The 17,286-nt window shown below is 39.7% G+C and overlaps 1 protein-coding gene across 1 annotated transcript in view; it reads left to right on the top strand.

Annotated features, from left to right (window-relative positions):
• PAWR (pro-apoptotic WT1 regulator) overlaps window positions 1-17,286 on the top strand; it is a gene marked incomplete at its 3' end in the record, with an annotated part of 66,849 nt that overhangs the window by 27,815 nt on the left and 21,748 nt on the right. The window contains exon 2 of the mRNA XM_079539450.1: window positions 9,004-9,132. Coding sequence (XP_079395576.1) covers window positions 9,004-9,132 — 129 coding nt within the window. The remainder of the gene's footprint in view (window positions 1-9,003; window positions 9,133-17,286) is intronic.

The following is a 17,286-nucleotide window of genomic DNA, read 5'->3' on the forward strand; positions in this document are numbered from 1 at the left end:
TATATGAGACCTTAATGACTTGCTTCAGCCCTCCAGCCTGAGGGGTTAGACCTGTTGACATGGAAAGAACCTCTCAGCTCCTGAAGATATGGCCAAGATCCTCAGTGCTGCATGTGAGTAAAAGTATAGCTGTAAAAAAACAAACAAGCAAACAAAAAAAAAAAGCCCAAACCCATCTCATCCACTCAACAAATTTGAGAGAAAAAAAGATTGTATATTTTTGTACAGGCTTGCACTTGCAAGAATAAGCTTTGTTTTATCTGTCAAGCATTTTCCCTGCTTTACTCACTCCTGCCTCATTCTGGTCTGCTTTGCTGCAAAACACCATAACGAGTTAGGGTAGTGTAGGGCTCCAGGGAGTGCAGTTGTTTTGAACCAGCTTGATGATGTGACTCATTCCCCCCACTATCCTACCACACATTTCCTCACACCTAGCTTGATCTGTTTTTGTGTCTGTGCATGTTCTTTGCTGTTCTGAGGTCACCATATGCAAATGCTGCTGCTGTACTGAAGCACTTGAACCTGCTTGTACTGTTTTGTGGGATTAAAGTGTGAGTATGAAATGCTCTTGAGTGGTAAAGTCTCGCCGATCCACACACGCTCCCATCCTGTAGCCCTAATTTTCCTTATCTTCTAGGGGAAGCACCCTGTTTTAGCCACGATAATCAAAATGTCGTGATTTGAGGTGAATGCTGCCATGGAATTAAACAAGCTCACTCTAACAGTGATGGAAAGATCAAGAAAAAGCCTCTGAACAAGTGAAGCAGAGCTGTCCTTTGCTGCCCTAGTTGCTCACGTGGCCTATGGAAGGGAAGAGCTGAGCGCACACACACACACTCTGGGCTGGCTTCGGGCTGTGTGCAGTGCTGCTACCTGGGTGGGAGGTTTCATGCTGTCTGCTGCCTTACTATGGCAGCTGATCTTCATCTTGCACTCATAACAGACTTGATTTTCAAAACGCCTTGTGTAAGTTTCAGATCTTTAAGATATCAAACCATTATTAATATTCTACTACTTATGCTATCTGGAAACTACCTCCCTTATCTGGTGACTTAATTAAAATATGGCTACAGAGGAACTGTGGTTTCTGAGCTCAGTTTCCACAAAGAAGTTGGAGCACAAATGCTGGCGATAGAAGACTTTCATACTGTTAGGATGTGGATTTGTACCATGAGAATCTAGCCAGGATTTCTGTCTAGAGCCTTGGGCAGCGATAAGAGCATTTATACAAAAAAATCTGTTTACGTAGCCCCTGAGGGAAAGGCCTTCCTTCCAAATGGCAGAGCTGAAGGGTGATCTCAGAAGTCCAGGTCGGGAACCAACTTCACGGTATTGTTGCTAGGATTCACTTGTGGCTGTGAGGGCCTTTGACAAGAAATAGTTCCAGTATTGACTGCAGCAGCAGCTTTAACTGTTTCGAACTTAACTGGGTATTGCCATCCAACCAGATACAAGCACTGGGGATGTGCTTTGTCTGCCCAAATGGCTTCTATCAGTATGTTCTGTCTACTCCTGACATCACTTATGGGGGCTTTGAAAGTGCTTATTTATTGTGTGGAGCATCAGATTTAACAGTTGTGAACAGATACGTGCTTGTCCTGCTTAATGTGACTTCAATACGTTCTTCCCTTTCTGTTGCACAGCTGAGGGTAGCATCCTCATCTCTCTCTGTTAAAACAGTTTGTGTTAAGATAAAAGGAAGCAACTGGGAGAGAAGAAAAACTGGTTGATATTTTTATCAGTTTTTCTAAGGATTCAAAAGATCCCGCTGCCAAATTAGAAATGCAGCACAAGTCTCAAAGAGGCTTTGTGCTCAAGTTTTCTTTTTCCCTTGGAATTGGTTCTGGTGCTAAGTCTATTGTCACAACTTGTCCGTGCGCACTTGGTTGTCAGCAGCCTCTCTGGCTTTGTTCAATTTGACCAATCCCACAGCTGCTGTCTGTAAATACTGAATGAGGTTCAGCTGGGTGGAAAAAGCAAAATGACAATTAACCTGGTAAGCAGGAGAGCAGAAACCTGCAAAGGCATTGTACTACGTTTTTAAAAAGCCATTCTAAATGCAACTTGACAATCGGTATGAATTGCTACAAACTGCGTGGTTAAGAGGATAGTTAGAAACATGGTACACATTAACCTGTTTGATCTCCTTTTAGAACATTCCTCAAATACCGATCTCATCTTTATTTCTTTTAAGAAATACCTTATTTAATTGAGGGAAGAAAACAAGAATTAGATGCCTTCCACATCGCCTTTTCACATGAAAAGGAAATGTCCGTTTTGAAAATAACATGGTAGGCTTCTCTCAGGTTTGTTTCTCTCCCCATTCTGGCTTTAAACTGGCTTAAAGAAGAGTGTTTGATCTGTTTGGTTCTCATCAGCATGGAGATGCATCTTTTCCAGAGCATTGTTTCTATTTGTTTAGTTTTGGCATGGCAATGGAAGACAAAACAGTGGTGGTTACAGGCGTTTTGACTCCATTAAAGTGTTCTTAGGGTTGCTTTTGCTTAGCCATTTTTGCAGTGGGTGAACTGCTCTAGATCCAGACGGTTTACATTATCTGTAGTACCAGTATTTCTACGATTTATATCTAATAGCAAAAGACATTTTCTAGGAAGAACAGGGGCAGGCAGGCAGGCACCGAGTCTGTAGGTTCTTGTTTTCTTTGTATCCAGGAGAAGTTCTCTTAAACTTTTGCAACCCCTGCTTCCTAGAATACAGGGCATGATGCAAATTGTGAAATGCTCTTTCCATGGTTGGTACGTATACCTTCAGTGTTTCTCTCTCTTTCCTCACTGTGACAGCCAAGGCTTGCTTTGCCAGGTTTCTTTGGCTCATTCACTGCTCTGCCATCTTCCCATGGGATAGGAAGGGTCATTTTGAAATGTTCAGAGGAGAAGGAAATAGGTTTGGCAATTGATTCAACTTTGAATAAAATACCATTTTTTCTTCTGTTTTGTGTGGTTTTGGGGAACATTGCTGTAACTTTTATATTTTTATGTTCAGTGCTATTAATGATAACTCTAATAGATGGAAAACCAGCAGCAGAGAAAAAGATGTATTTTCTTTTCTAATCAACGGAATCTGATTGGAGCCAAAATTTGAAAAGGAAGGAAGATGTTTGATTTCAGTTTTCTAGCATATAAAGCTCTACTATATTTGAAGTTCTAAAGTGAAGTGGAATGGATTGTGTCCACTGGCAAGAAGAGGACGAGGCTGCTTTTCTTCTAGCTCCTTTATTTTATGTTGGGTTTTATTCCTCTTTGCTTTTAAGAGTAGAGCATCGGTGCTTTGGATGAGTGATTATTATATTTATATAATGATTTCCCATGGAATGAGTGTCAGCAGTTTGACTTTTTCGTATATTGATCTTCTGTCAGTTCTGCTGCGTGGTGCTTCTGTTGTGAGATGGTGATCAATCTGAAGAGGTTTAAGATGCTAACTGAGTTCCAAGTGTAGCACTAAATAGATTGGTGTTTAATTCTGATAGCTTGTCAGTCCTTATTTTTTGTTGCATTTGTCTCTTTTCTAGACAGATTCAAGTAATTCTAGATAGCTTTTTTCCCCTTCTGTTTTCTCTTGTATCCCCAGATATTTTACTCTGTGACTTTAATATTAATATCACGTACTGAGTAGCTAAATTGAGCATTTCCACCAATCATTCATGACAAGCCTTGTGATAAAGGATTTTTTGGCGATTAGTTTAAGTTAAACATTTGACTTTTGAACTCATTCTTGTGGTATGTTTGAAGATAGTGGTGGCCAAACAGTGTATTTTGCTGAATAACAAACTGCAAACATAGCTGCTTTTTGTTATTATAATAGAGGAATAATTGACATTCTGGTTTTGATGTAGTTGATGTTTTACTTAACTTTAAAAGCATTCAAGATACTTTGTTATTTTGCTCTGATGCGGGCAAATAAGATCGTGCCCATTCTCCCTCATTTCTAAGTGGGTTTTAAAAACTATCGGATTGAGACAAAGAACTCAAACTCTATCTGGTCTGGAGTAGAATTGAGTATATCAAGTGTATACTTCAGAGTTCTTGTTTTGGGTGAGAAAAGAATAGACAGAATGTGGATGTGACGTTGGATCGTGAATACCATGAGATCTCTGGAGCAAGATGTGCACGTCCGTGTCCTTTAAGCAACGCCTGTCCCTTTGCTGCTCTTTGTCGGCTGAGTGGTTGGGATGAGTGCATCCCAGGGCTGCAGTCAGCTGTGTTGTGGCCCACCTGCTGTTCGCTGACCCATTGTTGTGTTGGGGTCTCTTTTGATCTCAGATGCCAAAGATTCCTGTCTTTATCCCTTCTCTGGGTTAAAAATCTATTCTTGTTATCACACTAATTGTTGATATGGGACTGCTCCATTCGAGTACGTAGACTTTCAGGAGCGTACAGATATTGTTCAGGTAAGGTGTCTGAGTCCAGTATCCTTTTTTTGGACTCTTTTTAAAAAAAATGTGACAGTTAAGGTCAAATATTCTTTTAATATATATACATGTCTTTTTCTGGGTAATCCATACTCATAGCACCGTTTTTAGATTTAGTTAACTACTGTGAATAATTCTAGCTCTTTTTGCCCCTGCAGGGAGATTTTTCAAGATGTAAAGAAAAACACTTAGGCAAGCTGGGCCTGATAAAAGGCTTGTGTAGTGAAAAAGATGTCATTTTTCCAATTAGACTATTGTTCCAATGTAAGATTATATTACCCTAAGGCCATTTTACATAAATACTTCAGGTACTGAAGTAGATACGTTACATAGTCTCAAATCACTGAGATTTGGGATTTCTGCTTGTTTTGCGGGGTACATTCTGGGAGATGATGACAGTAAGGTTTGACATGGGCAGAGATGAGAGCATGACATTTAGCAAATACTGCAGCTCTGTGTGATAGAGATAGAAAGCATTTGGTTCTCCATGCTGTGGGAAGAAAAGCGATTGTAAAGAAGTGATGTGTGAAATAGCCTTGTTTGCAGAGAACTCTCAGGCTTTTCTGAATGGCCAGCTGAGGGATAAATGCTGTTGATTCCCAAAAAGTACTTCATTATAGTCAATTGTCACATTTAAGTGCAGAGTAAAAAAGGAATTCTCTATCTTTTCTTGAATTTCCACTGGGGATGATTTAGGAAATGCTTAAATTTATTAGAAACCTTGGCACTTTCCCAGCATCTTGATAAGAAGTTATGATTGTGTACTTCAGACTTCTACTAAACACAGAAATCATCTGTTCTATCTTACTTAAAATTGTTCAAGGTTGTTTTAGTGCAGTGGGAAGAAACCTAGATTTATTTCTTCTCCTAAGTTGTTAGCATGTTTAAGGAGCTGAAGAAATGCCAGGGTAACTGATGGTGCTTATGTTGTGGACATTCTGTTTATTGCCCAAATGCAAAGTTGAACACAAACTGAGTTTTACGGACAGTGTGTCTCTGCTTGCACGTCTCGCTGGACTGTTTAAATATGTTACTGACTCAAGTGCTCATCATTTCTGAAAAACTGATGTATTGCAGCCATCCCAGGAGCTGGGCAAAGTAGACAGCTCAAACGCACTTGCATCTGGCTCAGGGAAATTAACCTGGGCTCATTAGAACTGCTGAAACCAACCTGAGAGATTTCTCATGAAATGAATGGGAAAGCTCAGAGATAGGTGCTCTGCCAGCAGAACTGCTTGGCACGGTGCTGCAGCAGGGGGATGGCGACAGGGATGTTTTGCATCAGCACAGTTGTGACCAGAGTTGCTTGTGCCCCTTCAGAAGCTGATCTCTTACATTTAGAAATGCTGCTTGGAGAAAACCAGTTGGTGTTTGTTGTTAGCGATGCTCAAGTGTTCATAGGAAGCAACCCAGTGAACCACTTGAGATGTTTTTGTACTGCATTGCTTCAGCTGCGGGCCGGCGGTATGCTGGAATGTAGGGCTGTCTTTGGGGCTGTTTCCTTCATCCTCCTGATCCTTTTGAAAGCATCTTATTCTGCTTGTATTTTCCATACTAGAGGTTTACAGAAAAATGTTTATACTACAGCTTCAAACATACACTGAAATGCTAGAAAACCTAAAGAATTTCTGTGGATTCCCTATATTAAGATCAGATGTGGGAATGTCACATTGAATGTCTGCTGTACAAAACTCAGATGATTTTAATGGAAAATAAGAATCTGCAATGGTATGTGCCTAGCAGGAAAATAAAAAGCAGGGGGAAGGGAGCTGATGGAGGAATTATCTAATGGGTTAGGCTTGCATCTCAGTCCATTCTCCTGCTGCTGTGGGCAAGGGACGTCCCTGCTGCTACGCAGAGAGCTTGGGCCCCAGCTCCTTGGGGACCTGCTCTGGTGATGTCAGCTGAGGAGGGAGCAGACTCCAGCAGCCCTCAAAGAAGTGGCTTTATTCTCCAACCTGTGTTTACATCAGTTGCTCAGCTAACTGTTCTGTGCTTGGGAAGGAAGCCTTTGACTGCAGTATGAACTACTTGAGGTTTTGAGTGCCTTGTGATGGCGCTGATTGTCAGCCTTCTCTGTTCTTTGCCCTTCCTGAGGAGGAAGGCAGGTGGGAGTGTACCTTCCTGGAAAATCCTGGCTGCTAGTGCTGATTTTAACATTCCGTGCCTGGAGATTTCCTATCAGATGATGGCATTTTGTTCCTGTCCAAGAACCCCGAGAGAAGGGTTGATACCAGGTGATGTTATATGAAAAGAGAGGAAAGCATTCATGTAATGGCATTCAGGGAGAAGTATTTCTGCAAGATGCTTAAGGTCTCTAGAAAAAAACTTAAGAGGTGTGCGTCTGAAGGAGAGAATTGGGGAAGAAAGGAGCACTTGTGTCTGCTTGGTCATAACAAAAACTTTGTTGTTGTTGTTGCTACAGCGTTGGAGTTTGAGTTTTATGCTTCCCTTTAAAGAATGCAGGCCCTTGAAAATGTAAAGCTTTTTTCAGTGTCTGCAATGCTAACTGTTCTTCATCCTGTTGATTTTCTTCTTGGTTTATTACAGGCTGCTCTTTTCCAGTTCCTCTCAGATTGTCTCTTTCATTTGAGTTTATCTGAGATCTTAATTCCTTACAGAAACAACTTAGAGGATAGAAGAACAATCAAAAAAATGTTTCTGTTTTTCAAATAGAATATTATTCTTCACCTGCCCTGACGTGAGTCTGAATTTATGTGAGACCTTCTGTGAACCTTGTAGTTCTTTCTGAACTTTCCAAGAGAAGATGATGGCTCCATTTCTTGTGGCAGAGGCTTAGGTTTGTTTTTGATACTGAGACTTCAGAATGGGCTACCTGAATGGTGGATAAACTAAGATACAGACTAAAGTTTTTTATTACCAAAACTTTTCATTTTTACAGTTCATAAAAGATGAAGAATATTAGCTAAAAAATCAGCTCCTAGAATGTACTATGACTGTTTTTGAAACTCTCTGTTAGTAATAGAAGTGAGGCAATGGGGTGAAATATTTTTGATTTATAATCACTTAATTTGAGAAGATCACCTCTTGAAAATATTTTTGAGTGTATGATGATTCAGCCGTAATAACGTTTTAAATGTGCCATTCCCTAGTGGTAAAAGTAGGCAGATCTACAGTAATTGCATTAAGATGTTGATTAAAAGTACACTAGTGAAACTGCATTAGGATTCTGCCTTGGGTGGTACTGCAGAGAACTTAAATGGCCATTATTTGGGTTCACTTATGTTTGCTTTTGAAAGTGTGTGCCTTTTTAGTTTGGTTTTTAGCACTTCTGTCACCGCAATGCTTGCTTTGCAGCAGCCAGATTTACTTTGTTATACACCAGTGTGATTTTCAGTTACTAAATAACACCTTTTTCTTTATAAAAATGCTACATTTCAGCATTTTCCTTATAGGCTTTTGTCTACTCCTGTAATTTCTAGATGATGTGAAAAATTGTCACTATCTAAACCTCAGACTAGTGATTTATCCTTTGTGGGTGTTAGAAATTGGAATTGAAATCATTTTACATTCACCTCTGTTGCCATCTGCTTCTCAAGCTGTGGCAAATTCATCTGGAAGCTTTCTCAAAAGCCTTAGAATCATTTGTTTGCTGTGGTGGTGTTTTAACACTGAGTGCTAGCCAGCAGTTTGTGATGTTGTAGACAAATGGTTTTGGAGATTCACGTCTCAGTCGAGATGGTCTCCAAATACCTCCTGTAAATTTGTGTAACTTAAACTAATACAGAGCAATCTAGACGCAGCTGATCCTAGTGCAAAACTGGCTGAGCTGTTTCAGCCCTGGCTTCAGCATAACTTTGAGCTAAGGGCAGTGTTTCTGCCTTCTGCTCTCACAGTATTTTTTGGATCTCATTTATCAGCAGCCAGTGCTTTAGAAATGTAGTCCTGAACTCAGCGTTTCAGTAAATGTGATATGAAAAGGCAAGCGATTACACGTTTGTGTAAATTACTATTGACTTACATGAATGCCCGGCTGATTTTAAAATGACTGTTTTCTGACAATGTGTTTTCAAAGATGAACTCAAAGTGAAGGAGAATAATGGTAATATGGATGATTCAGTGTGATACTTCTGATACTTCTCACTCACCATGTAAAAAGTTTATTAAAAATCCACTATTGAGTTGAGAATAAAATTAATTCTTTCTGTATTTTTCCTTTTCTGTACTTCTTTCAGATCAGTTATGTAGAGGTAAAATTATTGCCTGGGACAAATGGGGCTGTAAAATCACAGAATCATTCAAGTGGAAGGTACAGTTTAAGCTCCTGCTCAAAGCAAAAGTAACACTGAACTCAGACAGTGTTGCATAGCGCTCTGTCAAATTGAATCTTGACTATTTCTTTTTTGTAATTAAGAAAAAAAGCAGTTGTCAAACTTTATTCTTGTACTGGAGATATCAAGATCCATTAAAAATTCAATTAAACTTTTGTAAAAATTAAAATTAATCTTTTAGACTATTACTTCACTGATGCATGAATTTTGATGCATGAAATATGAAAAGCATGTAAAGCAAAATAAAAAGATGATTTTATAACTGGATATTTTTGGTTTTAGAGCCTTGATGAATATGAAGATGATGAAGCAGGGCAGAAGGAGCGAAAGAAGGAGGATGCTATCACCCAACAGAATACAATACAAAATGAGAGTTCCAGCGCAGATTCCACTGGATCATACTTAATACAGGTGAGATCCTAACACTTCCATTTGGTATTTTACTCAGCTTTTTAACTGGTGTTGCCTTGTTTTTGTGTTTTGCTGGTTTTTTTTGGTTTTTTTTTTTTTGTTTTTTTAATCCTTCTTAACAGTAGACTATGTGGTATCTGGAAACAAACATGAAATCTGAGTGTTGTCACATACTCTTTCCCCATACTCACACTTCTGAGACACAGGTCTGTCACCAGAATTGTCAAGCTAAAGGTATTAGTGTCCAAGAAACACTCATCTGTTATGAGGAAGAGAAACTTCTCTGGATTCTGGTACTGAAGCACACAGAGAACAATCTTTGCCACTGCGTAATCTTTTCTCCCTGCATTTTATTCTTCAGTCCCCTTGCTGTGCATGGCTGTCAATGGAATCTCCTTGGGGACTTTCAGTAGCTGTCTGGATGTGGTCCTGAGCACCCTGCTCTTGGTGTCCCTGCTTGAGCAGGGGTTGGAGCAGAAGGACCCAGAGAGCTCTGCCGATTTCAGTCATTCTGTGTAGTTCTTGAGTAGTTTAGCCATTACATGCTTCAGTGGCATCAATTGTTCCTTCAAAGTTTTAGGATTAAGTAACTTCTTGTTTTGACAATTTGCTGTTTTTCATTTTGTTTATATAAGTTCAACCAGCGCTTCTGTTTGAAGGAGATCCTTCGAGTCTTCCATGAAGAAGCGCGCAAGTTCACCGAGTTCCTCCACAGTGAGCACTAACAAAAATATTCCTGCAGAGATCATAGCAGGAAAATGGTCACATTTGAGTGTACCTCTTATGGCTTGATCATTTATTGTCTTTACAGATTCTTTGGCAAGATTCCTGATTCTGAAATATTCACATACATTTTGAAAGTTGTCTGACTTAAAACACACAAAAAAAAACAACCATAGTGCTCTGCTTTCACCTTCTCACTAAACATTCCAAAAGTTGTCACTTTCTGATTCCCTAGTGCTGTTATTACATAACATTTTGGCTCTATTCCCATGTCCCATTCCCATTTATTCATCCAGATTGCCTATTCTTCTTGAGCAGCAAGCTAAATTTCTGTTTACCAGGCTGTCTGCATTAATCAGATCCTACAGAGTTCCAAGTTTGTCGCCTCCACATTCACACAGGCACTAACTCTTCTTTGCTGACAGAGCATAGCAGGGTTGTCTTGTCGTTAACAATACAAAAGAACGTCCCAGTCCTCGTGTCTGGCAAAGACCCAGACTGGCACATGTACAGAACAGATGGAATATTAGAAAGTTGAAGCTGCTAAGACTTAATCAGTTTATTGCTGACTCTGTCAACTTGCTTTTTACTAGAAGGTTTTTATAAGTTGCCCAAATTTAACAGAATTGGTCAGCACTATTATTTCAGCTTTAACTTAGTTTCCCTTTGCTGCTGCTCTAATGGTTGAGCCTCATTCTCTTCTTAAATGTTGATTTTTATATTGAAGATTTAAGAACTCAGTCAATTCAGTTGACTTTGACAAGTAATTATTATAGTTCTACCTATTAGGTGAAATAAATTCATTTCTTTAGTTGAAGACATGCTCACTACTTGTCCATTCTGCGATTTTATGAAAGTTGAAAATAAAATAAATACTGTAACATTTATATGGGAAACAAGAAAGTTGATACTGGCTTTGTGTCTGAGGGAGAAATGTATTGCTGAATAGTATTCTTTTGTTTCCAGTCTTTCACCTGATCTTTCATCTTTATCTTAGTATTGTCAGACATTTCTTTTCTCCTTATTGTGGGAAAAAATGCAGTTTTTGGAAACAGATTTGAGTGCTTAACTGACTGAATTTGAAGCCCTTGATGCAAAGCACAGAGATAAGAGATTTGTTTAAGTGTAGATAGAGTATTTTTTCCTGAAGCAGAATTTATTTTGGCTGAAATCAATGCAGGGATTTTTTTTTTTTAATGTTAGAAATGTGGAAGTGGTAAGTCTGGCAGCTTTATAAACATTGAAAAAAACATTACAATCAGAACTGTCAGTAAGCTTTAGCAAATGCAAATGTGGAAAGCCTCACTTGGCCAGGTGAATCAAAACTAAACCCACTCTCAAATACATAACAATGACTTCTGACTGTGTTCTGACTTCCTTGCGTGATTTCTCGCCTATTTTTAAGACTGCAACTTTCAGCTTGAGGGTCATTGTACTGTGGAGTGTTCACTGATGTGTACTAGGAGATGCAGGCTGAGAAAGGTAATGCTAAGGACAAGCAGTAATTACTGCTAGAAACTGGCAGTCTGGCAATTAACACAGGCCTATCTCATGCTTTGCAGAGATGGTAAAATGGAAAATAGTGCAAAAATATTTGATAGTTGGACAGAAATGTTCACCCTGAATGTAAGAACGTCTCAGTTGAAAACTTATGGGGGTTGGCTGAAAAAATGATTAGCCCAGTGAAGATATTTTTAGTCACTTAGAACACTTGCTGGATTTCACAAGGTGGAAAAATACAACTGATCTGTTAATACTCAAATCCAATGTATGTATACATAAAGTCTTATCTTTTTACATCAAATAATTCAAATTATGCTGATACCACGGACAACTGCTTTCTGAAATTCTATTACTTGGGAAATATTTTTGGAGACCAGATGCACGAATATGTGCCCTTCTTGGTGCAAACCTTTTCAAGAAAAGTTAAAATGACTTCTTAGTCGTGATAGAAGTGATATCTGAGTGTGATACCACGTTGTAGTGTCTGTATTGTAGGCTGGTTTGTGTTGGAAGGGACCTTAAAGATCATCTAGTTCCAACCCCCTGCTGTGTGCAGGGCTTCCCCCCCCCCCCCATCAGATCAGCTGCCCAAGGCTCCATTCAGCCTGGCCTTGTACACCTCCAGGAATGGGGCATTCACAACCTTTCTGGGCAGCCATGTGCCTCACCACTTTGAGTAAGAAAACGTAATGTCTTTGTAATGTCATACCCAAATCTCATCTCTTTAGTTTTAAGCCATTCCATCTTGTCCTATCACTATCAGACTATGTAAAAGGTTGGTCCCCCTTCTTGCTTGTATGCTCCCTTTATGCACTGGAAGGCTGCAGTGAGATGCCTTCAGAGCACTCTCTTCTCCAAGCTAAACAAGCCCAACTTCCTCAGCTCAAGTATTACTTATGGTGTTTGTGGACAACTAGAGAGGAAACTGGGCAAAGTTGAGATTAATCCAAAGTCCTCAGAAAGACTTGCAGCGGTAGAGAGATGTGTGTATATGTATATACACACACATATATATGCACACACATATGTCTGTGTGCATTTATATACATGTATGGATATATATACACACACATAAAAAAAATTACTATGCAGAAGGAAAACTGAGGGTTGGCTTGACGATGATTGTGGTGACATAGGGTTGAAATACAATAAAGCTTTCTTAGGGAGAAAAATGAGATTAAAAAGTGTCCCTAAGACAAATAAAGCTGACCTTAAAATTGAATTTTACTTTTTTCACATTGTGGGCAATTTATCAATGTATGAAAAGGAGTATAGATTCTCTCATTCCTTAAAACCTTCCAGTCTGCTGTGGGCTGTGGTGTTTTTGTTTCGGTTTTGGGTGGTTGGCTGGTTTGGTTTTTTTTTCTTGTTTTTCTGTTTTGTTTTGTTTTTTAGTGAGTGTTGTTGTTTGTTTTTTGTGGAAATTATGCCATTATCGTGCAGAGCTGTCATTTTCAACATTGGAAATAGTTTGAAATCCTGTGTTTCACATTAGCTTCCTTTCAGCTCATGTTTTATTTCAAGTGTTCTAGTGTCTGCGGATGCTAGCTGTTGTGCTAGGCACTTGGGTGAAAACACCACAAAAAATATCATCCGCTCTGAACAGTCTGATATTTAAGTATAAAATGTGGCGATAGTTCAGTAAATATGCATTGGCAAGAACAGCAAGAAACAACAACGTATTTAAGATCTTCAGAATTATTTTTTATTTTGGCATTGGGGTGGGGTTGTATTCTAGATAGGTGTTTTTCCTCCCTAGTGATAACAAAAGGAGTCTGACTAGATCAGGTGTAGACATCTAAAATTACATGGGCTGAATCATTTTCTCTCCCTGACAGACTTGGACCAGGCACATCAGAAGGTTTTGGTTCTAAAGGAACTGTAAGTAGGTATGAAATTAGTGATAGGGTGAGATACCAGATTTGTGCCTGTAAGCATGAAAAGGGAATACTTTGTCCTTGTATGAGGGTTAACCTTTGTGAAATAAATATTCTGAATTTTTTCAGTGAAAGATAATGTTTACAAAAATCAGAATGATTTTAACACATCTTGCTGTGAAATGGGAATGCTGATCTTTTTTCTATCACGCAGTAGCACAAGTTGTCTAATTAATTTCTTAATTCCTAGTTAAGGCACAGCAGCTGATCACTAGTACAGTCACCAACACCTGTTGCGGCAGTGATTCATGAAAAATCTCTGTACTGTGCTTTGCTAGAAATCTGCTCTTGGATTTGTGCTCCTGGCATGAAACCGGTCGGGGAATTTTGCTTCACAAAAGTTCTGAAGTCTGGGACTCCAGTGGGAGACATGACTCATGCTTTTTGTTAAGCCATACCTGCTGTTTTACTGTACCTGACTGTGTATTGTATACTGCTGCAGAGCCCAGGAACTTAAGCAGGCCCTTGAGCACTAGTTAGAAATTGTGGTAGTCTTGTTCTTAGCCATTAGTTTAGCTTTGTGTATGTGATTGTAGTGGGTATTTCTTGGAGTTCCATATTGCTCATAGATTGTGCAGCAACTAGAAGGAAACTCAAGGAATTGTAAAATGTTCCATCTTATCAAATGATTTCATGGAAGATAGAACATCCATGAGATAGGTTTGAGGTATTTAAACATCCACTCTCACACACAGTCAACAACTATAGAGATGCTTGCTAGGCAAAAAAAAATCATTTCATTTGTAGTACTGAACTTTATGGTCATTGACATATCTTACATTATAAGATCTTCTTCAGCCATCTTCTTCAGTGATCTTGGTGAGGTGATAGTGCCCAGGAAGGCTGCTGCCATTCAGCAAGACCTGGACAGGCTGGAGAGTTGGGCAGAGAGGAATTGGATGAGCTTTAACAAAAGCAAGTGTAGAGTCTTGCAGCTGGGGAGGAATAACCACATGCACCAGTACAGGTTTGGGGATCACCTGCTGGAGAGGAGCTCTGTGGAGAAGGACCTGGGGTTCCTGATTGAATGACAGGCTGGCCATGAGCCAGCAGTGTGACCTGGTGGCCAAGAAGGCCAATGGGATCCTAGGGTGCATTAAAAAGAGCGTGGCCAGCAGGTCAGGGGAGGCGATCCTCTCCCTCTACTCTGCCCTGGTGAGGCCTCATCTGGAGTACTGCGTCCAGTTCTGGGCTCCCCAGTACAAAAAGGACAGTCTCTTGGAAAGAGTCCAGCGGAGGGCCACAGAGATGATAAGGAGCCTGGAGCATCTCTTGTATGAGTGACCCGGGTCTGTTTGGCCTTGAGAAAAGAAGTCTGAGAGGGGATCTATTAATGTCTATAAATAGCTGAGGTGCGGGAGGCGAAGGGATGAGGCCAGACTCTTTTCAGTGGTGCATGACAACAGGACAAGGGGAAATGGCCACAGACTGCAGCATAGGAAGTTCCTCACAAATGTGCGTAAGAATATCACAGTGAGGATCACAGAGCACTGGAACAGGCTGCCCACAGAGGTTGTGGATTATCTCTAGAGGTCCCTTCCAGCCCCTAGAATTCTGTGATTAGATTCCTCAAATAAATTACATTTCTGTGCATTTTTGTACAGGCTAAAGCTTGACCCTGGTGCTGTCTTCCTGCAGACCTGTTAATCCTAGCTGAAGTCACCTGGCTTGATTTATTAGCGAGACCATTTGGTGATGACTTGCACATTCAGTCATATGTGAGCATGAAAACTGAAGGAAAAACACGTCTGATCTTTTTTTAACCTTTTGTTCTAGATAAGCCTAACATACCTCTAGAACATTGTGAATGGTTCCTAGGAGGAATGCAGTCTGAAGGATACCCACAGAAGTGCTCTGTGGCAGTTGTCATTGTTTAAATACTGCCATTTGCTTCGGATGAGACCCAGCACATGGAAATTTTCTGAAGCAGCTGTGCACGCCGGTGTTACAGCACTGTAAATGTTGTTTAATAGCGGCACCTCACAAGCTACGCAGTAAAGCAGTAAATAAAATTAAGTTAGGAAATAAAAGCCTCTGGTGACTTCTTAGCTGTGTGAGAAAGGATGAGGAATACAGGGAACTGAACTATTACATGCATCTCCATTAGGAAACAGAGCTGAAAACCTGCTTGGCACAACTGTCCCCTGAGTTTCCTACTTGAATCTTATGCCAAGAATATGCTGCCAAATATATTTCTTAACTCATAATGCAGTTAGTACCTGTCTATTTTGCACTTGCTGGCTTTTTCTTTTGCATAGCAGCATAATGTCATACAGCATCATCTTGTAATTACTGTTATCTGAGGCATACAGTAATGATGTTTTCTATCTGAGTTTCATGTCGTTCTTACAAAGGAGAACATGAATTTAATTCACCTTTTTTAAGTCTATTTTTGTGGTGCAGTTTTCTGTCTGTTGAGACTACTTAGCTGTGCAAGAGGAAATGCCCAAATGTATTAAGACATGCTTTTATTTTTTATGCTGTATTTTTTTCAGATGTTAGGCCAAGTATTATTTTACATGATAGTTTGCTCATAGTATAGATTAAAAAAAAAAGAGCAAATAATACTCCTGTTTAAAATACAGGAGTATGTAAATTGAGAGGAGTTGGTTTGGGGTAAATTAAGTTATATATCATTCTGCAAAACCAGACTGATATTTGATAGTTTAGTTACCAGATAATGTTGGCGTTTCTGTTTGCAGATCAACAGCGTGATTCCTCATGGAGGTGGTACAAAATCAGTCATTAGTATCTGCAGAGCACTTAGGCACTAACAGTGAATGCAGTAGAAAGATTCATTAGGAAATTCTATTGTATTTTGAAAACATTTCCGTAAAATGGATTAAAAATGATTAAAATCCACTGTTGAAGTATTGAAGGGTCACTTCTAATGTATTTGCACCTCAGGTAGATTTTTTGTGTGCAGCGGCTTTAAGACAAGTGACATCAGGTGCAGGGGCCTCACTGCACTGCGCAGTTCTTGACATGAACCAGGTGCTTCCCATGTTTAACAGAGATGCTTGGCGTGACTTTATTCTTGTTATCTGTATAAGGTAAGTAGAAACACAGGAATTCCATCTTTCTATGATCATGCACGATCAGTTAATCATGCTGGCAGCCTGCAGTAATGCAGGCACATATCCAGAGCTGTTAGAATATGCCAACTACAAAAAATAAGGCAGAGAGTGGCCAATTCTTAAGTATTCAGCATATGCAGAACACTCAGCAGTACTCAGCTGTTGGTTGTGTTCCATGGAACAGCACATGGAAAAATATGACAAAGCATGGTATCGTAAGAAGCAGTGTCATAAAGAGTGTAGCTGTAAGGATTTGAATAAAAGCTGCCTAAGTTACCAGCATGCTGGCATTTCTGAACTGGTTGATTTGACTTTGCAGTCTTAATTTTTATCTGTGGTATGGGAGATAGTAGGGAAAAGCCTCCAACAAAGCATTCAAACCATAAATTATTCTACAATTTCTCTGAGTTTAGGAGTAATGATGTTGCACAGCAGCAGATATAATTAAAGTCCTTAAGCAAAAATGAGGTTAGCTTTTAATTAAGTTGTCTGGTGGTTGTTTTTTTTTTTATTATTATTTTTAATAGAAGCTCCGTTTAAAAGCAGTGGAATCCTTAGCTTGATGGGACTGCATCACAGTGACTTCTGTAGCAGCTACAGGCTTCTCTGCTAAAATCTTCCTCCTGTCCTTTCCTGCAAGCAGATGTTGTGTGTGGTGCTGATCCACACCACTCAGTAAGTGCTGCCTTCCCAGAGGATCTGCACACTCTCAGCAGCGTTGCTTGTGTGATGCTGCTGCCTCCAATGAGCATTGTAGACATCTGTGTTCAGTAATGTTTAATTTCGTAAAGGAGTTGTTTAAACTTAAAATCCTGTTTTGGGAATATGATTTACGCCTGGTAAATAAAGTACCTGTGTCAAATGTATTCAACTAGAAAACATAGGTACAAGTTTCAATGTGCCCGTGCACCTGC

This window comes from Tetrao urogallus (genome assembly GCF_951394365.1).
Source record: "Tetrao urogallus genome assembly, chromosome: 1".
Lineage (NCBI taxonomy): Eukaryota > Metazoa > Chordata > Aves > Galliformes > Phasianidae > Tetrao > Tetrao urogallus.